We start from the raw sequence: 22,519 nt of genomic DNA on the forward strand, positions 1-22,519 counted from the left end.
AATCAAATTTGAAGGCGAAGGTTTCATCACCTTTAGAAGAAAGTAACGGCGACGTTACGAATATACTAGTCGAGGAACCTAGTGTAAATACTTTGAAGACCATATTTTCTATCTCGGCACCTTTGAGAACGAAGACCTCCAATAATACGACATTGGAGAGCAATTCTGCTCAAAAATTGACAAATTCCAGTGATAACGCTACTTCGACATCGAAGAGAAATTCCATTTCAAAATCGACGAACTACAATGATAAGGCTCCGCCAACGTCGAAGAGCAATTCTGTTCCAAAATTGATGAACTCCAATGATAAGACTTCGCCAACGTCGAAGAGCAATTCTGTTCCAGAATTGATGAACTCCAGTGATAACGCTTCATCGACATCGAAGAGAAATTCCTTTTCAAAATTGGCGAACTCTAATGATAACGCTCCGCCAACATCGAAGAGCAATGCTGTTCCAAAATTGACGAATTCGAATGATAACGCTCCGTCAACATCGAAGAGCAATGCTGTTCAAAGCAATGCTAAGACTTCGCCAACATCGAAGATCAATTCTGTTCCAGAATTGATGAACTCCAGTGATAACGCTCCGCCAACATCGAAGAGAAATTCCTTTTCAAAATTGGCGAACTCCAATGATAACGCTCCTTCAACATCGAAGAGCAATGCTGTTCCAAAATTGACAAATTCCAGTGATAACGCTCCGTCAACATCGAATACCAATTTTGTTCCAAAATTCATGAACTCCAGTGATAACGCTCCGCCAACATCGAAGAGAAATGCTATTCCAAAATTGACGAACTATAACGATAACATGCCATCTACATCGAAGAGCAATTCTGTTCCAAAATTGACGAATTCCAAAGATAGCGCTCTATCTACATCGAAGAGCAATGCTGTTCCAAAATTGACGAACTCTTCCGAGGCTAACGTTGCTTTAACTTCCAAAGTTCTACCGAGCCAAAATCCAGAACCAGTTCCAGCTGCATCTAATGTAGGATCTGGTCCCACTACGAGAGGAGGGTCAAAGACGACATCGAGCAATGCTATTGATGATGCTAATACTAAAGAAATCGACATTGTCGAATTAGGAGCCACCATAAAAAAATACCAAAAAATTATTATAGAATTCAGCAATAACAGAGCGAAGAAATTGGCTAACCGCCGACGTAAAAGCAAAACAGGAGCCACTGGTAGATCATGCTACCAAAAATTGATATCATTTTACTAGAAAATGAAGAATTGGGATGTGTTCAAATTTGTCTACAAAAATTGGGATGCAAATTCACTACGAAAAATGATTGAGCTTTGCATTGAGATTGAGCATTTCATATAAAAATCAATTTGAAAGATTATTCATTTTAAATAATTTAATTGTATGTTTAATTTAATTGTATCGAACTCGAGATTTTGACTGATTGGAATTCAGAATCGATCACTGATCAGTAATCACGTTTTCCTCATCTAGAAAAAATGTGTGTGTCTGTGGTTAGTATAATATGTGTGTCTGTGTATTTTGGGGATTTTTTAAAAACTGTTAGTCCTATCGAACTGAAACTTTGTATCGGTTACTGAAATTTTTATCGATAAAAGGTAAATTTTTTTCAAATTTTTAAGTTGACCGGAAATGGTACCTCCCCCCTTATAAGTGTTCTCTTTTTAAGTTTTTTCATTAAATTATCTCCCAAACCCCTCAACGAATCAGACTGAATTTTTTTACATCATATAAAAATTATAAATTTTAAATATATTTACCTCAACCAGACGTAGTACTTTTACTCTAGAGCAGGGGTCGGCAAACTTATCAATCAACAGAGCCAAATTTCTTTTGAGAGACAAAATTCTTCAACTTAAACTATATTGTACATAGGTAGGTACACTGTTTATTAAAATTAAAGTTTTAAGTCGTAATTAAACTAGGCAACAAATTAAACGGTGAGAATTTAAATCATTTTTGGGTCAGAATAAAAATCAAATTTTAGTAATACCACGGTCATAATTATATCGTTCAGGGTCAGAATAAATAATCAATGGTTAGAATAAAAATGGGATATGATGATAAATGATAAATGGTCAGAATAAAAATGATAAGTGGTCAGAAAAAAGTAAGAAATGGTCAGAACCAAAAATAATAAATGGTCAGAATGTAAAAATTAATAAATGGTCAGAATGTCGAAATATATGGTCAAAATATTTAAAAATAACAAGTAGTCAGACAGCATAAAATAAAACTTTATAGACAATATTGCAATTAATTAGGTAGATGTTTTGTTGAAGAGGGTTGTAGATAGTGCGTGAACGCGTGCGAACTGTCAATGTCTCGTTTGACGTGTGTTTGGCTGTTGTCGTCTTGACCACTTTTACTAATCTTCAACGATGCACGCACTAGTAATGATTAGAGGTAGGATAGTCACAGTGCTATCCATTGTTCCATTGTTGTAAATTCTTTGTAAAGAAGGTTCGGAAAACCTTTAACAATGCATTTACAACCTTTGAACAATACGCGGCACCTTCTGGGTCCGGTGACTAATAATGATACTAGTGACAACTAACAAAAATGAATCTGACCATCTGTCAACACAATTCTGACCATTTAATACAAATTATGACCAATCAGTTTATGAGCTCTTTTTCCTATTATGCTGTACATTAACATTAGAATAATATAATACTATGATTACTAACCAAAAAAAATAAAATTGTAAAATAGAAAATGATCAGTCAGTAGCTATTAAAATAGATTTAAGAGGTATTGTGAACATAATTTCGTATTAATAAAAAGCATTTAAAAAAAAGTGGATGGCTTAGTGTGTGTAAAATTTATTGAAAAAATGTCTGACTGTGTGGAGCAGAATTGCAATATTTAGTATGTATGTACTTATGTATGTCGATGAAAATTTTAATAGTCCAATATGTGAGAATTAAAACCAAAAACTTAAATGACTTGACGTTATCAGTATCACACCCATAGCCAGTTTTAACAGGCTTAATGTAGAGCTCTGTGTGTGTAAAATTAATTGACGGTGATGTTTGACTTGAAAAAATGTTTGACTGTGTGGAGCAGAATTGCAATATTTAGTATGTACTTATGTCGATGAAAATTTTAATAACAGATCTACATATGTACATATGTATGTAAATTGTGTGGATGATGAATTGATTGACGATCTTCTGTACTTACGCAAATTGCATATTTTAAAATAAAATTTGTGTAAAGAATAAAAACCAAAACATTTTTGTACTTTTTTTTATTAATTAAGTTGAAACATACATACATGAATGTGTTGGAAAAATAATATAAAGTTGAAAATACATATAATACGTACATACATGTTTTATTTTATTTATAAAGTTAAAAATACATACAATACACATACATTGGGAAAAAAATCATACGTTTTATTTTTAATTTTAACAATATTTTATATTTTTTTGTCCATAAATATTTTACTATCGAAATTACCCCACTAAAAAGGTATTTCCAAAATCAGTATTTTCCCAGGTTCTTATTGAAATAAATCGAAATTAGTGTTAGAGATTTTCTCCAGCATCCGTTTCAATATATCATTTTCATCCTCAATATGTTCTACCTCCTCTTTCATGACCATCATTTGAACTTTTGCCTTCGTTCGGCTTCGTCGCGAAGCTTCGTTGTTTACCTCACGTTTAAGTGGGTCTTGGGAAACGCTACGAAGAATGTTTCTTGCCATTAGCGGGTTATAAGAGTCGTTCATCAGGCGATCCAATTCTTCGTTATCTATATCTATTGAAAACTTTAATTTCTTCCGTATATTTTTATTTGCAGAAATCTCTGGATCAATTGGATGGGACTTGACACTTAATTTCAAAGTGGCTCCTGTTTTGCTTTTACGTCGGCGGTTAGCCAATTTCTTCGCTCTGTTATTGCTGAATTCTATAATATTTTTTTGGTACTTTTTTATGGCGGCCCCTAATTCGACGATGTCGATTTCTTTAGTATTAGCATCATCAATAGCATTGCTCGCTGTCGTCTTTGACCCTCCTCTCGTAGTGAGACCAGATCCTACATTAGATGCAGCTGGAACTGGTTCTGGATTTTGGCTCGGTAGAACTTTGGAAGTTAAAGCAACGTTAGCCTCGGAAGAGTTCGTCAATTTTGGAACAGCATTGCTCTGTGATGTAGCTGTCATGTTATCATTAAAATTCGTCAATTTTGGAACAGAATCGCTCTTCGTTGTAGATGGCATGTTATCATTAGCATTGCTTTGAACAGCATTGCTCTTCGATGTTGACGGAGCGTTATCATTCGAATTCGTCAATTTTGGAACAGCATTGCTCTTCGATGCAGGTGTCTTGTTATCATTGTAGTCCATCAATTTTGGAATAGCATTTCTCTTCGATGTTGGCGGAGCGTTATCATTGGAGTTCGCCAATTTTGGAACAGAATTTTTCTTCAATGTAGACGGAGCGTTATCATTGGAATTCATCAATTTTGGAACAGCATTGCTCTTCGATGTTGGCGGAGCGTTATCACTGGAGTTCATCAATTCTGGAACAGAATTTTTCTTCAATGTAGATGGCATGTTATCATTGTAGTTCGACAATTTTGGAACAGAATTTTTCTTCAATGTAGACGGAGTGTTATCATTGGAATTCATCAATTTTTGAACAGCATTGCTCTTCGATGTTGAAGGAGCGTTATCATTGGAGTTCGCCAATTTTGAAAAGGAATTTCTCTTCGATGTCGATGAAGCGTTATCACTGGAGTTCATCAATTCTGGAACAGAACTGGTCTTCGATGTTGGCGAAGTCTTAGCATCGCTTTGAACAGCATTGCTCTTCGATGTTGACGGAGCGTTATCATTAGAATTCGTCAATTTTGGAACAGCATTGCTCTTCGATGTAGATGGCATGTTATCATTGTAGTTCATCAATTTTGGAATATCATTTCTCTTCGATGTTGGCGGAGCGTTATCATTAGAGTTCGCCAATTTTGAAAAGGAATTTCTCTTCGATGTCGATGAAGCGTTATCACTGGAGTTCATCAATTCTGGAACAGAATTGCTCTTCGACGTTGGCGAAGTCGTATCATTGGAGTTCATCAATTTTGGAACATAATTGCTCTTCGACGTTGGCGGAGCCTTATCATTGTAGTTCGTCGATTTTGAAATGGAATTTCTCTTCGATGTCGAAGAAGCGTTATCACTGGAGTTCAACAATTTTGGAACAGCATTTCTCTTCGATGTAGACAAAGCGTGATCATTGGAATTTGTCAATTTTTGAGCAGAATTGCTCTCCAATGTCGTATTATTGGAGGTCTTCGTTCTCAAAGGTGCCGAGATAGAAAATTTGGTCTTCAAAGTATTTACACTAGGTTCCTCGACTAGTATATTCGTAACGTCGCCGTTACTTTCTTCTAAAGATGATGAAACCTTCGCCTTTAAATTTGATTTAGATGTGGTTTTCGAAACATTTCTAGATGAAGTTCTTCGTTTGGAATTTGATAAATGAATGTCGGCACTTGAAGATTTTACGTTGGAATAGTCATTAATTTTAAATGATGGATATTGGTATGGATTTTTGATTGGTCTACTCAGTATACATCTCAATGCGTTGCAGTTGCAGTTGAGGTCCTTCACTCTTAGATTCATTCTTTTCGAAATTGGTGGCGTTGTAATATCTCTTTTGCATGTAGATTTATTGTTTTTTACTAAAGACAGATAAGTCTCGTTAATGATTTTCAACCCTTCTTCGTTATACACAATCTTTGTGGGCTTGGGTACAAAGTTGAATAACAATAAAAAGCGATTTTTTAATGAAGATGAATCCTCCGGACTCAAAACTGATGCAGATACAGCATTATTTTTCAAATATGCTGCCATCGCCGTGGTAAATTCCACTGCGGTGGATTCAGATGAGTAGCCGACTTTCAAAGTTGACGCAGGTGAAGCGGCAGATTCAGAAGTTATTGCAGATGCAGCGATAGCTTTCACAGTGGGCACAGATGATTTTCTAACTTTCAACGATGTCGCGGATGAAGCTTTAGCTAATGCATACCAAGCCTTAAAATCCGGAGCAGATTCTTTCGGAGTAGATACGTTTGAGACATTGGTTTTCAAATTGCATATTATACGACGATTCTGCAATGTATTCTTATTAGGATTCGTGTCGTTTGAAAGAGGCTCACTGGTTTTGACGTGTGATGCGTTGACATTCGAGATATGTGAGGTACCAGCAGATGAGGTACTTGAATCCGAGTTTCTGGAACGCGATGTACTAGTATATGATGACGAACTGTCCGGTCTTGAACATTTTTCTGATTCTTCGTTTCTCGGGATAGGGGCTAGATTCGTTTCAGGCGTAAAATGCACATTCGCCGATTGGCTTCGTTTATTCGATAAAAGACAGCGAGCTCTATCGCTAACCATCTTGATCGCTGAATGTAGTATCGTCACTATATTAGTAGGTCACTATGTTAGTATGTTCACTATGGTAAATGGTCACTATGTTAGTATGGTCGGCACTGTTTGATCGCCAAGTACATGGGTAGTGTAGTGGCTCTGATGAGTGATCGCTATGGTGGTCGACACTCAACTGATGTATCGAGAGGACATGCCACCGAACGATAACTCGCACCTGGTTTTTCCAATATCGTACTGCGAGCGATTCAGTGAGATAATGGTGTACTTAGTGTGAGCGAGAAAGACACTATGTCGATATGACAGCATTTTTTTCTTTACCTGAACACTGGGTTATTGCAATAACAATTGATTACTCACTCACTCGCACTGTATGTGAAAGACAGAAACAAAAACTCGATACTAATTCAGGACTTAATATAAATGGTCAGAGTTTTGACTTTGCACCCAGGGCTTTTTATAATGCAATCAGTTCACTAAAATTTTTATTGATCGCAAAGAATATTTTGAAGCATTAAATACAACTCGTATGTATCGTACGATACGATGTATTTGAAAGTGGCCGAAGTCTACTTTGCTTATATAAAAAAAATTAAATTTAACATGATATACATTTAAAAAAGTGTATATCATGTTAAATTTGAGATAACGCTCGCCGTATTATAATATTCATTTCGATTCGACATATGTACATATGTACGTCACATCAATAAAAATTCGACCGTGTGCGGATCGAAAACCGACACATTACTTTTATTTATTTTTATTTAATAACTTCATATACCAAAACCCATGCGATGACGGTACATCACTAGTACTTAATAATAATCTTATTTATTAATAAAAATTAAATTGTCAGTAAGGTATTCATAAAATTAGATCATGAGAATGGTTTACAAACAATTAATGTGAACAATGGCCTTGCATCTCCTTGGAAATTTGTAGTAAGTCAGGTTTATATGTATGTTGGAATTGTTTTCGGAATGTGCTCATCTAATATAAGTTATATTTCGAAAGGAATTTTACAAGAAAAAAAATACAAATGCATTTATATATGTATGTATATATGCTTTTGCATATACATATGTATGTATGCTTTTGCGTATGTATGTTTCAATATGTAAATACATATGTATATATTACATATATATGTATGTATTTACATATTACATATATTTGTATATGTGATAAGTTCGATAAGAATTTTTCAACAACTTACATGTTATTTATTTATACATATAAATATATAAAAATATTATATATTATATAATAAAGCTAATTTAAACGATGTAGTATTTAAGCATTTCTCGTGCATTGAAAAATATTTACACATAATTTTGCATAAATGCAAACATACATATGTAGGTACATAAGAAGAAAAAAAGAAAAACTTAACAAATAAATAAATATTAAACAAATAAATATCCTGATATAACTCGAACCAAATGATTCTCTATGAAAATTAAAATGTTCAAAAACAATTATGGAAAGATTAATAACAACATATGTATGTACGTATGTAGAAAAAATTACAAGTCAAATCTATACAAAAATTGAAACAAATCCTAATGAACTGTAATTGGAAATAATCAAACTTCGAATTGATTTAAATTTAAACTCCAAAGATTTTATTTAGAAATATATACACTACAGTTAAATATCCAATCGGGAAAAATATGGCAAAAAAATGATATCTTGTTTTGGCTCTACGTACATATAATATTTACGTCATACATATTTGACAGAATCCATTCGCATATTCTGATGTGAACACTAATGAATCAGATATATGAAATCATTTGAGCGATGAACAATTGATTTCTTTCAACAACCCTTTCATTATATTTCACTCCTGCATGTTTCTAAAAACCAAGGTTTTGGGTTCGAAATACTAGAATTAATACGCAAACGTTTTTTCATCCGTTTATTAAAAACGCCATTATTTTTCCTTGAATTCATCTCGTGTAGATACAAATAAAACGATATAGAATTAGTATGCATGCATATGATTTTTGACCTGAGTACATTTGTCGAGTACGGAGCAGGTAAAAAAATAGTTCCCATAAGCCGTAAATTACCTTTTTTGAACTGATCATATGAGTCAGGAATACTATTCAAGGTATTAAAATTCATCATGTCTTCCTTATCCAGGTCTTTCAAAGCAGACCACTTGTGCTGTGAACTAAGTTAAAATTTTATTTCTCCAATATTTTCACATCAACACAAAGACGTTCAAATTTAGAGCGCCATAAGTCTTTGTTTTTTAAATCTTTTATTTAATTCTGTTGCAGTTGCATCAAGAGGTTTTTTATGTTAGAGGTTGAATTTTAATATAATAATTATAATTTTATTTTGATATAGTTTTAATTTTAATATAATAATTATAATTTTATTTTGATATAGTTTTAATTTTAATATTCAATTTCAATTTTTTAATGTAATTTTTATTTCGATATTTTGTACGCTACTGGTTTCAAAAGTTGGCCTGTGGTGCCATTCGTTGGCCTGGTGCGTACGCACCATCATACAATTATAATTTAGTAGCCACTATTGTTAATGATGTTCTAGCAGGAATTTTTTTATGTATGAAACTAGGTCGATGATATCACCTATTTCCCTCATCGAACTCAATCTGTGCAAATGACATAATCGCGTCCTGTTCGTACATGAAAGACAGATTGAGTTCGATGATGTCATTTCGATGATGATGCAATGGTAAGCAAGTACCTCGTGATAATTTTTTTCTTTCAAAATAGCAACAAACCCTTTTCTTATGCCGGTTGTACTTTTCACCCCGTCTTTTGAAATTGACACAATTTTAAAGCACTTTGCCGCATGAAAAGAGCCGCATGTGGCTCGCGAGCCGCGGTTTGCCGAATTCTTCCCGAATTGGAGGCCGCGGCCCCCTGGGGGGCCGTAGGATTTCAAATATGTGTACTATAATTGTAAATTATAAATTTATAAATATGTGTATTATAATTGTAATAATTACTGCCAAATAAACCTTTTAACTAGAAAAAAAGGGGCCGGGAATTAATTCTTTCAGATCTAGGGGGCCGTGACATGAAAGTATGTAATTGGGAAGCACTGCTCTATAGGATTGAGGTTTTTTAAGTTTTTCTCGGAAACTTATGGTGTACATATTGAACTGACATTTCATATCTAGAAGTACATATAAGCTTAATACCAAGTTATATATATATATTTTTAATATCGATAGCTTCAATGTATGTAAAAATGTATTGCATTTTCAATAGGCTATTAAAAATAATAATGATACTATGATATTTAGCTGCTGCTTTTTTCTGAGAAATACCATAAATTTACAGTCTTCGAAAAGAGGACAATGCTAAAACTTCTAATCTATCCCTGTATTTCCAATGTGGGTGCAGATACATCATGATTTAGCATAAGAAACGTATTTAATTTAATACATTTGTTAATACTTTTTTTTCGTATTTTATTTATCTTAGCCACCCATCGGTATCTAGGACGATCGGAGATTAAGCGTTTCGGATTTTTTTTTTGTTTCGGTTGACGAGTCACGCTAAGTTCATTGGATCGAAGCCAAGTTAGACAATGAGAATTTTCCAAGATCAATACTAGAGAAGCTGCAGCGTGGACGTTGGCAGTCGGTTTAAACCAGCATGGAGGAAATTTAATAATCGAAACAGGAAGGAGAATCAAATCAATTACCTTGATGTGTAGGAAGTCCCTGACATCAAAGGAGATAGCGCTCCCATGTACGGGCGAGTCGTCATCCAGGCTGCCATTATAAGACACATTGGTGCGTACGGCGAAAGCCACTGGCTTCGACTGAAACATCAAAAACATACAAATTAATAACAGGTATTTTGGAGCATATACATAATGTATGGTATTAAATCGCGACACATTGAAATTCGCAGACAAGCATCATGCGAAAAACAGATGGCAATTAGTTCTTATAGCAAGGCGCGTGGGTGTGAATAGCTTTTGTCTCGCGAGACGTTTCCGGCATTAATCGTGAAAGTGCTTCTGAAAGGAAGCTCACTAATAGCTGCCAGGTTCTAATGATCGCCGTCATATTTCCGCACAGTTCAATGCTAATTGTTTGCACAAAACATTTGAACCGATTTACAATAAGCCGGTGAGGGTGATGGGTCGGTTAAACATACCAGAAAGACTAATAGCGACCCCCCTCACAGGGAGAGTTTTATAATTGGATGTTCTCTGCCTTTCTCTCTTGCGCATACACTCGATGGTGAATTTCGTACGCGCTTACGTACTGTTTGAATAGGACTAGGATTATGAAGACTCTTCGTCAAAACGTCCGGATATACATACACATGTACATTAAAAACATCTTTTTCAAAAGCTTACTTGTAATTTGGTTACACATTGTCACCCGAACGCTTAAAATACTGCATGTTGACTCATGTTACTGGTCACACACAACTCCCCAAAACTGTTTCAATATACATTTCAAAAAGTACAGTCAGCATAAAAATTAAAAATTAATATAATATTGTGGATAAAAAATATTTGCATGAAATCTATCAGTGAGTTGTCCCCGAGATGAAATGTCCGGAAACGATTCTAGGTACGTTCCCATTAAGAGCGTGTCTTTATTTCGGTTTTCGGTTCAACTCCGAGTGATATTTAAATTTTAATAAATGTTCTTGTTTGTTTTAAAACGTTTTATGGTACTTGTATGATAGCCAGGTGCCACACTCCGAAGCCAATGGTTATGCTACACCGCAAAGCCGTAAATTTATATGGTAAAGTCATAATTTTTTTAAATGCAATTTTGATAGACGTGTTGCGCATACGAAGATTGAACGACAACTGAAGTGAGGAATCATGTTCAATCATCAATCATCGGTTTTCGGTTTTCAATTCAGTTCCGGTTCGAAGCCCTCCATTTAGCCATCAGTTAGATGACCAGAAATAATCATCTCAAGGTATTGGTGGATTTTGTACACACTTATTGAATTCAACTACAAAAATTTGAGTCATAAAAAAAAGTTTGTAAAAAGACGTATCGCAATATCCTTCAGAATATTTTATTTTTTTAAATATTTAAAAAAATATATTTACCATGGTGCTATTATAAGTTACCTCAAGGCGACACCTATGGCCAAATTTGTAAATTTGTACTGTATATAAATTTATATTATTATTATAAATTTTGAAATTAAATTCAAATAATGGTGACAAATGGCGATAGTAACCGTTTCAACAATGAAATCAGAAACAATCAACCTGGAGTTACATATGTATGTATATATACACACACACACACACACACACACACACATATATATATATATATATATATATATATATATCCATGGCCTGGCCAACAACAAGCAGTCAGGGATTGTACCCGTGACCCCTCAGCTGTTAGCATTATACTCTAACGACTGAACCATGAGCTTAAACCAGCAGCATATGTAAGATCGATGGTTAGCATGTAATTGTGTAGTCATGGGTTCTATCCCTGGTGTGTGCTGCTGGCCAGACCTTGGATATGTGACTCTTAAGTCGATCGTTTCCTATCAAAGTTTACCAATTTATCTGATTTCATTGAAATGATTCCAACAAATCGGCAACCCCGTCCTATCTCTCTCGTAAAATTTCGATTTATTCAGCTTCTCGATTTTCATAACATCCATAGATGTCTCTGTGGATGTTAATCGTTGTTTGTATTTGTCTTCTATATATAATATTTACATATATGTATATATGTATATACATATATATATATTACTGACAATACTTCTGTACAATGTTTGACCATAGATGTCGTGTTTAACCTAAAAATATAATTAATAATTATGTACCTTATACAGAATTAATAATAATTGGAGTAATCTGTTAAGACGAGTGAGTGTGCATAATTAATTGACTAAAAATAAAATAAAATTATGTTATTAGTTGCAACATAGCTCAGTGAATAGCTGTGAATACTTCTTTTATCAGGAGTATTCATTAACGTAACGAGGACTTTTCATTTCGATCATTCCATATTCAACTAATTGTTGGATATGTATAATTAGATCAGACTCTTTATGGATAGTAAAATATTTATTATATTACTTTGACACACTTAATTCAATATATATGTATGTATGTACATACGAGCTCGTACATATGTATGTATATATGATATTTATTTCACCTTATTTATATTTCCCTTGCACTGATTGTAACGAAAATTTGTAGATATTTTTTGTTCCTCCAGAATTTGCTGTGGATTAATTTTCGCCTCAATGAAAAATGAAAATACCTGCATGAAATTCTCTCGGAGTCTTAAAGTTTCGAAGGTGAAAGCGGGTAGTGCCATATTAAGTATACATACATATACGTTCAACTACTTAAAAGTCTATTTATACACTTTCAGGGTGATTCAGAGTACAAAGTTACGATTGGTGGTGCAATGATTGTTCGCCGACGTGTATAAATTAACCTTTAGATAACTACAAGCAAAACTAACCCGTGCTTTCTCCAGCTGCCCCAGGGCCTGGCGTTCCTTCTCGCGCCTCAGGGACTCCTTTTCCTCGTCCAGCGAGAGGTCTGAAGATGGCTGCGAGTAATTCGAGTCCGCCGAGCCCTGAAATCACCGATCGAACCACATGAAAACGCCTATAAGTAAAAAAACAAAACACAAAAGACAAAAAGTACATCTCCAAAAATGACACGAGACTACCGACACACAATTGTGCCAGGAGTTTTTTCATAGCTAGCCGCCTGAGGCGAACGCCTGACCTGATCACTTATATGTAAGTATACGACAATGCGTTCGTTTATTGCGCGACGACGACAATAATAATCATAGCGTGGTCCTTTGTGTCATAATTCAAAATACGGATCTTGTCAAACTACTACACGAAAACCTCGATTTAACAGACATAATAATTATTCGTAGCCAAAGTACGTAATTTACCACCCAATCTACATCAAGTACTTTCAAATTATTCAAATTTGTTCAAACGGTATTGTGGATGTTGTCTTTTAATTGTATTGCCTCCATTAATGATATGCCTCCATCAATGCACCTAATATATGTATAGTATATAAAATTTTTCCTAAATGAATAAACTACACAGATGATTCCCACTCAGAAAAGATGCGCAGAATGAACGATCAAGGTCCTAGCATACGCATTTTTTATTTGAATTGGAGTAGGCCTTCATATATGAAACGATCTCTGGTTAGTTGGTTGGTTCTTATATGTATTTATCATATATTGGTATTGGTTGTGGATGCAAGACATTCCCACATACAATATATTTCCTTATTTGATATATATTTACTATTGTTTGCTATTGTTTTTTTTTTGTATGAATATGTATAAATGTATTTTTGTCTGAATATATACATATTTTTTTGTCTCTCTCTTGTCTTTGTTATATTTTCGACCATTCCTGTAATGCCAAAATGGTTCAAATTGAAATAAATCTCCATTAGACAACTCCAAAATTAGTCCGCTAAATCGAGGTTTAAAAATTTGATATTATATATAAGTAAGAATAATCAAGGCAGGCGTGAGATAAATTTAAAAATATTAAAAATGTAATGAAAGAGAATATAAGTGTAATAAATTTACGCGTGTAAATTTATCGATCGCATCCGAGGTGCTGTCGTGGAACGCTCTACGTTTCTTTGCGCTTTGTGATTGTGGGGCGGCACGCTAAGGGTTAATTAATGGACTTGCTCGAATTTCTAGGAAAACGGTCGCATTTCAAATTATGCCCCTTTTAAATTTTAACGTATTACGCACATAAACGACAAGGTTAAACGTTAGTGAACGATATCGTTTTACACGCCACGTACACATACGATAAAATAAATATCATTTTTGGAGATTTTCGTTTTGAAAATTGCATCTATATTTACAATGAACAAATAATTCCTAATGAATTTGAGATGATATCTGTGTGAAAAGTTTTTTTATTTGAATTTTTCATTAAAATAGAACTAATTCTATTACATATTAAAATAAAGTTGAATGTGAAGTAACGTTCAATATGCATAATATAACCAACGCTAATCAAATTCATGCAATTTTTTTTAATGTATTCCTTCTGTATTATAATTTTACATATATAAACTTCGAACCTTTGTTAGTTGAGAAGAACAGTAAGTAATAATTAGCAATTTTTTTACCAACATTTAACTTTTGATATGTATATGTTACAGTGATTTCATATTAGCAGTGAAAATATACTTTCACTGGTAGCAGTGATTCATATTCCGAATACTTGAAACTTACTTATGATGCTTTTATTAATGCTGTATCTTCTTCTTTTACCTCCAACAATAGTTTTTCGATATCTTCTTCAATGTATAAATGTTTAATACACCAGAAGGCACCAAATTTGACGATGTCAGACTAACTTTTGCTGTTTTTCGAAATACGGTTTCAAATTAATTCTTGAATGGAGTACTCTTTCATCATAAATAGGACAGTCTTCAGTACTTTCTTTCAATTGGTGCTGTTATGATCTAGCATCCTGATTTGTGTAATATGCATTCACCGACTGAGTTGGCGAAAGCATACTTCTTATAGTTTAAGTATAATTTCACTGGGAATATTCACTATAATATATACAATATTTTACTGTTTTTCCCAAATGTAAAAAAAATAATAAACACTGAATTTTTTGATTAACGAGATTGCAAGTACATATGTAGCATTCTTTACTAAACAATATGAATTTTTAATTCAATTTATCAACATGTGATAACTAAATTGTTTCAATGGTAAGTATGTCATACACCCTATTAAGTTAATGCACGTGAGTAATAATGATAATAATAAACTATAATATTGTATATGCAATTTTAGTTGCGTTTTTCATACAAACCGTATGTCCTGTGGTTAGAGCTTCGCGTCGTGCGACAGCGATTCTCAAAGTTTTGCGGAAAATTTTCAATAATTTTCTATATATGTATGTATGAAGACTATAAAACATTTGAAAATCGCCGTAAAAGTTGCATATCGATCTTTTCCTGCAGGACATTGCGTCACATGCAACATCTAACATTCACAATATATTGATCCGTGTACGAAATGCAAGCTAATCGAAACACTATAACGACCTACAACAATACAGCATTGATGATGACCAGTGAATAAGTTTAATTATATAAAAAAATGTTTTTATTGATACTGTATTCTTGTATGTATGTATGTGACCAGTTTTGGCGTTCATTTTCATTTCATTTCATTTTTTTTTCAATTTAAAATATCTGTATAATATGGCAAAATCTTATTTTTGAAAATGAAAGTCACACTGTGGGATATCAGCTAGATTGTTTTTTAATTGAATTATTTTCTAGCTCGCATTCAATTACGGAACAGAAATAAAATAAACCATGTAATATAAAGGCCAAAAATCTTACCAAAGACGTATACTTGGTCATATGTTAACACTTCCAGTGGTGAAGGTTAGAGTGAGCATGCAAATAACGGAAAGGTAACATGAAAAAATAAGGTGTTAAAAATTGAGAATAGACGAATATATATAATATAATATATACGTCTTAGCATAATAATAGTAATTAAAAAGACGTAGACAACATTTATCAATCAATTAAGGGTAGTATGACAGACGGAAAGATCTATTTTTTTATTATTTAAATCATCCCTAGATAATTCGTCAAATATGTACGTACTTTATGTTAAAAAATCTATAACATATTTATTTTAAATTAAAATTGGGCTTTGGAAGTACTTCTAATTGTAATTTGGGGTCACACTTTTTAAGTTTAACTATAAAGCATCAAGTCAATTTCAAACGATCAATGTACATACATATGTACATCTGATATACATATAATTTCGAAAGAGACTTAGTAACTATTGTTGGTTCGTAGAAAAACAAATGAATATTCAAATAAATTTAATAAAATGTTTAATATTATATTAGCCATGTTTAAACGGTTTATATTACAAATACCGAGCGAAGCCGGGTAAAAAAAATAATATTATATAAAATAAAATAAAAACATCCACATGAAAATATGTATGTTGTACATTGCTCATTATTGATCATTTTAAATGACTTAAAGCTTACATACACATATATCTATTTAAAAAATCTGGGCTGCGAGCGAGCAATCAACGTCTATTGCGTATTCCAGTTGAGTGTATATTTTTAGGGCTTGATATTTGACCCAACGAGTCTTAAGTTCTGCCCAACAATGAAACCTTTTCGAAAAGGTACACACGTATACTCGACTGGAATAGATAATAAACATAGTATGTAGCTGTCATAGAATTGAATAGTTCACTTAAAATGAAAACACACTTTATCAAAGTGAATTTAAAATTGTTATACACAATAAGTGGAACCTATTTTGATATAAATCCGTATAGTCTAATAAAATGTATTACATCGTGTTAAATAAAAAGCGAAAATAGCGTCTGAATAAATCGAAAGCTTTTACAACGAAAGCTAAAGCGTATATGGTATGTAAAGGTATGGGGATAGTGAATAAGTTTCAACTCGAATAGTTTCAATAGCACTTCACATTTCAGGGTGAAGCTTTAGATTAAAAAAAGCACAGGGACGTAGGCAGTGAGGGTTGGTTTGTTTTCACACGTCTAAGCACTCTGGTTTACTCTTGCATTCACAGAGGTTTTTGAAGTGAAACAACCTTGCGTTAAGCTCTCCATGCTGAGGTGACCCAAAAAAAAGCACATAAACGTGGTACACATAAACGTGGATATGTAGAAAGGGACCAGAATACGTTTGGTGCATTGTGGTAAAAATGCGAGCGTGTGTGTGTGCGGCTTTATAATTTGCAATCGTCACGTTTCACAACGATTGTATCTGCCTCTCGAAATAATCAGATCGCTTTGAGCCAAAGCGTTCGTTAAATTCTTCACAGTTTGACTGATGTGTTGACGTTTGGTTACAATTTTTTTGGCTACCGTGACTGCACGGTAAACATTTCGATTGCAGGTTTAATTTGAAAACAAACAATTATATGTATAATAGTTTGTTTAATAATTATAGCTATTGATTAAATTTCATTAATCTGTAACATGCTCAATATGCTTATATGCCTGTAAAATACTCGGTTTGGTCAAAGTATTTACAACATTTAAGTCAAAGAATAACACTATTTTCTGATAGTTTACCGGATGTCAGCGATTTCCGTTCACTCTTTATTAAAAAATCAACACTGACTGTTTATACATATGATACGTCACCGCTAACACTTCTACTCAAAAACTGATTTAAAATTCAACACTTCATTTTTTAAAGGACCACATATGTATATAAGTCAAAGATTAAAGGTTTTTACGAATACTATTATACTATTCATCTATTTAGATCTGTAATATATGTATGTATGTACAGATTTATAAAGAAGAAAGTTTACTTCAAATATGTATAATACATATCGATGGCTTGGTGCACAGATATTGTATGTCCATATTTTAATTAGTATCGAATTTTAAGTTTGTAGATGCTGGAATAACTTGAAAAACCTGAATTATATAAGCCATGACAGTTTGCCCCAACGCGACACAACAATTTCCTATTTCTAGCAAAATTCAGCATCTTGAATTTGCCGATTTATAAAATGTTTGTTAAATTTATCCATAGACGTTTCTTTGATACTTTGTAAAATTGCTCTATAAACTGTTTATCGATGTTTATAACTGGCCAGGAAGTGGCATTGGGGTTTATTTGCTAGGCCTTTCTGGTATATAAGTATACATATGTACGTACATATGTATGTGTATAATATAAAATAAAATTTGATATACGTTATCTATGAAAAAACTGGTACAATCAATATATATATATATATATTGATATACGACTAATCTGCGAGAAACATATTCTGAAACACATAATGTAGGTAAGGTTATTTTATTTTAATATAGGTTTTTCATTATTTTTCATTTCAAATTGATCCTCTATATAATACACATACAGTGAGGGACAGTACATATAAGTTAATTATAAATTTTAGAGTTAAGTATAATAATTAAGATGTATTTTTAAATTAGCTTGATAGCTAAAATATATATAAATAAAATAAATAAATAAAATAAAACATATTATACTACAGTGTATGAAATGAAAGCTACAAGCAAATCGTCGCTTATCGAATTTGTTGATATAGGTTTTTCATTCCAAATTAAACCTTTTTAGTTTCAAATTGACATTGAAACGGGATCAATTTGAAATAAAAAAGGGTCAATTTGAAATGAAAAACCTACATAGATATATCAATAAATTCGATAAGCGATGATTTGCTTGTAGCTTTCATTTCATACATTTTAGTATAATATGTACATATGTATATTGAGGAAGACTTTTGGAGAAGAATATATCTATATATATATATGTACATATAATCTAATATATAATTTCGAAAAAGACTTTGTATATATATATATATATATATATATATATATATATATATATATATATATATATATATATATATATATATATATATACAAAGACTTTGTATATATATATATATTTGTATGTAAGTATTTTTGGTTGGGAACGTCGAAAACAAGTCAAAGTTTCTATGACGACGATTCGATTGGTTGAATATTATTTTTTTTCGATTCAAATAAATTTAATAAATAAACAAATTAATATTTGCTATTAGATTCGCCATGTTTACGCTGTTTATATTACAAATATTGAGCGAAGCTGGGTAAAACAACCAGTATATAATATTAGAAGAATACAGTCGTATATTTTTGATTGTTCTAAAAGTGTAGCAATCTAAATTAATGCCTTTCAATTATACTAACATACAGTGATCAATAAGTAAAATTTCTATTTATATTAGTAGAATGTTGAAGCCTTATACATATAATAGTTATAAAAATCTCCATATGCATTTGTATATGTACATATCATATGAAGACAAAATACTGGAAGCTATTTCTGTGCGTGTGTTTACTTAGCATTGTAAATGTCACATTCGAAAGGGCAAAATAGCGTATGGGTATTATTTTACATCAAATTGAATTAACCTTTACACCGAAAGATGACAAATCGTCATGCGTGGCAATTTGGCGGCTTCCGTGCCGTTTGTTTTACTTTTTCGTTCCGCGAACTTTTTGATCGCATCTCTCACTTATCGACTTCGATTACGGTCCGCCGGTTTCTCAACCGCAACACGTTTGATTAATAGTTTCGACAGTGACATTCAAAGGGTGGTTTATTTATATGCGAATTTATCGATCGATTGATTACTATCGAACCGCCAGCCGCGCGATCGCAAAATGGCCGATCGCATTTGAAATGTGCGAATGAATATGTATTGGAAAATTGTTGCGAATTCGCGGAATTGTTGCGAATTCGCACGAGCCACTGCGCTAATTCGAGAGCAAATCTGTCGGGTTAAATGGAACATTTGAATGTTGTGTTATTTTGTTTACGTATCCGGGAAACTGCGGACCGCGTTGGAAAATTGTTACAGGAAGCTCCTGAATACGTGGTTTAACTTTTCTGTTAAAATATTCTCGATCAAATCGATTGCTTTTATTGTAGCTATGAAAATAATGGGCCAATAAAATTCTGTACCAATTACATAAAGCAGATTTTATGTGACTAAAGATATTCAAGGGAGTATGTATGTACATATATCAGTGGTGACCACAAGGGCTTTTTTTGGACGTAGTTTATATTTTGGGCATGAACTTCTTTTTCAAACAATAAAGGAGGAATACCAGTCAAGAAATTGATATTGTTCTCGCCTCCTTTGAAAGGAAATAACTGCAATGAATACTTATGGCATGTACATATATTAGTATCTGCAATGTCCGTTCATTGAGACTATTTTTTATTTATGAAATTACTGTTAATTAAATACTTTTTCTCTGAACAAGATATTATTTAGCTGCTGGTAGGGATGTTCATTTTATTTAAAAATAATACTCTCAAAGGAGCCCAATATGTAGTTAAAAACAGGATATAATGTTTACGGACGGGCCGATGTCGTTAAATGTAAGTGCAAGGCTAAATACAAAAGTAGGTATAAATCTCCCCGACAAAGAGAAAAAGGAAACGACGGATTTTATCTAAAATATATAATACGAAAATATTTACATTGTTATTGATTTATTTTATTACAATACATAATTAGTACTTGTTTTTTTTATCGTCATTTATTTTATTAAAATACATATTATGTTTTATATTGAAAACGCCTGTCAACTGCATCTATAGAAAAAAATATGCCAATAGAATAATACTGGAAAATGAAATACGACCAAAAAAGCCCGCGCGGCCTGATGTACATAGGTAGAAGTTACAGTTCAAGTGTTCACTCTGGTTTGTACATGAACTTACTAGTTTGTTCATATACGAACTATTGGTTTTAGTTTAACTGCTAACAGTCAAAAACTCCAAATAATGTACCCACCAGACGTTGCATGAAAATTTTAGCTGTCAAAACTTTTGAGATGTCAAAACGCCAAGTATTCCCAAGGGAATACTTGGCGTTTTCCCACTGGAAACCACATTAAAACGTTGCTATAATTCCCGTTTCCGCTAATATTCAAAATAATTCATATCAGGATTGAGAATACTTAAATTATGCCTAGTAGTCTGTGCATGATCAAACTACAATATATGTATGTATGCGGTCTCCGTGACGAGCCAGAATGTTAAATTACAGAAAACACAAATATCGGTATATTAATATTAATGTGCGCGCGCAGAATACGGGAGGAAAAGCATGTTCCTCTTGTTCCTGTTGTATTTACCGTTTACCATGCACCATTTTTTTATGTTTTGATTTTCGATCTTTGCCTTCCGATATTTGTGTTTTCTGTAATTTAACATTCTGGCTCGTCACTTAGACCCGTATGTATGTATGTAGTTTATTTGCCAATTTGTTTTTTTGTGTGCACTACAACGCCACATTGGTTCGTCTATGAACATACTAGTATGTTCATGACGAACGAAATATACAATTAGGCTATAACATATGTACATATACATATATTGAGAATCGTGGCCTCAGTGTCACCATACATTGTTTATTGTCCAAATTACCCAATTACCAAATTATTGGCGTTGCTTGGATGGGAATCTATATACAGTGTTGGATAAAGAACCATGAGATAGTATAGCAAGTTTTGTCGGTTGTATATATTTGTTTAGCGTACAATAAAATACCGGATTATACGAGTAACATATAAAATAAAAATCTCTCGAAATTATTTATTTTCAAAATTTATTTATGAACCTATCATCAAAATTCATTGCCCTAGAAATTCATGAAATATCAATTAATAACCTACAACTAATGGGCTTCCATAGAACTAGAAAGGAATCATCATAAGAGACGATATATGTATTTGAAAGTGATAATAAGTGAATGTCCAGTTTTTTTTCATATCGAGAAATATCTCGCAAAACATTAAATATAATGTTATGCGTTTAACAATATTTAAAAAAAATACTGGCGGCCTGTAATACGTTTATTTTGCTTTTCCAAGATTTTGGACATATCGAATTAAAATTAGTGATAAGAATTTGTGAATGAGTCAAACAGAAAGTGTTTTTAGAACTGAAAATTGGACTTCCGCCACTTTCAAATATAATGGCTAAAATGAGCATTATTTTCTTTTAAAATTTTGTAAGCTAACATTACAACACTTCCTTGTTAGAATGGTCTTGCGTGATCACAAGTAGAGGAATTTCTCATTTGATTTTCTCGTGACTATGTTTTCAAGTCTATGTAGAAATAATATTCATGATTCAATTATAGATATTAGGTATAGATTTGTGGCTGCAAGGTCAGTAAATTTCGAGTATTGCACAATGCATTTGAAATATTTCGTTGCACAACAGAATGCACTTCACAACTGGGGCATCGCCTCGGGTAGTTTTCCCTTTGAAAAACTTGCAAAGAGCATACGCGCGCGTGTAGTGGTGAGTACAGTGGAACGAATAGCACTTGGAAAATGTTTTTGAATTTCCATGTTGCGAAAGTTTTCTGTTGTGCACCTTCACTGAATATTTCCATAATGCTGCAATTTAAAAGGATGTGATTGTGCGCAATGGTCCGCTGGAAAATTGTCATGTTCTGTTATCTCCAATACGTGCAAAATATGGCCGTGAAATTCAACAGACACAAC

At 32.9% G+C, this 22,519-nt stretch overlaps 1 protein-coding gene across 2 annotated transcripts in view; it reads right to left on the reverse strand.

Moving 5' to 3' along the window:
• Positions 1-22,519, reverse strand: part of Ca-beta (Calcium channel protein beta subunit) — a 46,928-nt gene that overhangs the window by 16,864 nt on the left and 7,545 nt on the right. For both annotated transcript variants that reach the window (XM_077439397.1, XM_077439396.1), the window contains exons 2-3: positions 12,875-12,991; positions 10,093-10,212 (exon numbers count right to left, since the gene is read on the reverse strand). In XM_077439397.1, the coding sequence (XP_077295523.1) occupies positions 10,093-10,212; positions 12,875-12,991 (237 nt within the window). The remainder of the gene's footprint in view (positions 1-10,092; positions 10,213-12,874; positions 12,992-22,519) is intronic.

This window comes from Arctopsyche grandis, chromosome 10 (assembly GCF_051622035.1).
Source record: "Arctopsyche grandis isolate Sample6627 chromosome 10, ASM5162203v2, whole genome shotgun sequence".
Taxonomy (NCBI): domain Eukaryota; kingdom Metazoa; phylum Arthropoda; class Insecta; order Trichoptera; family Hydropsychidae; genus Arctopsyche; species Arctopsyche grandis.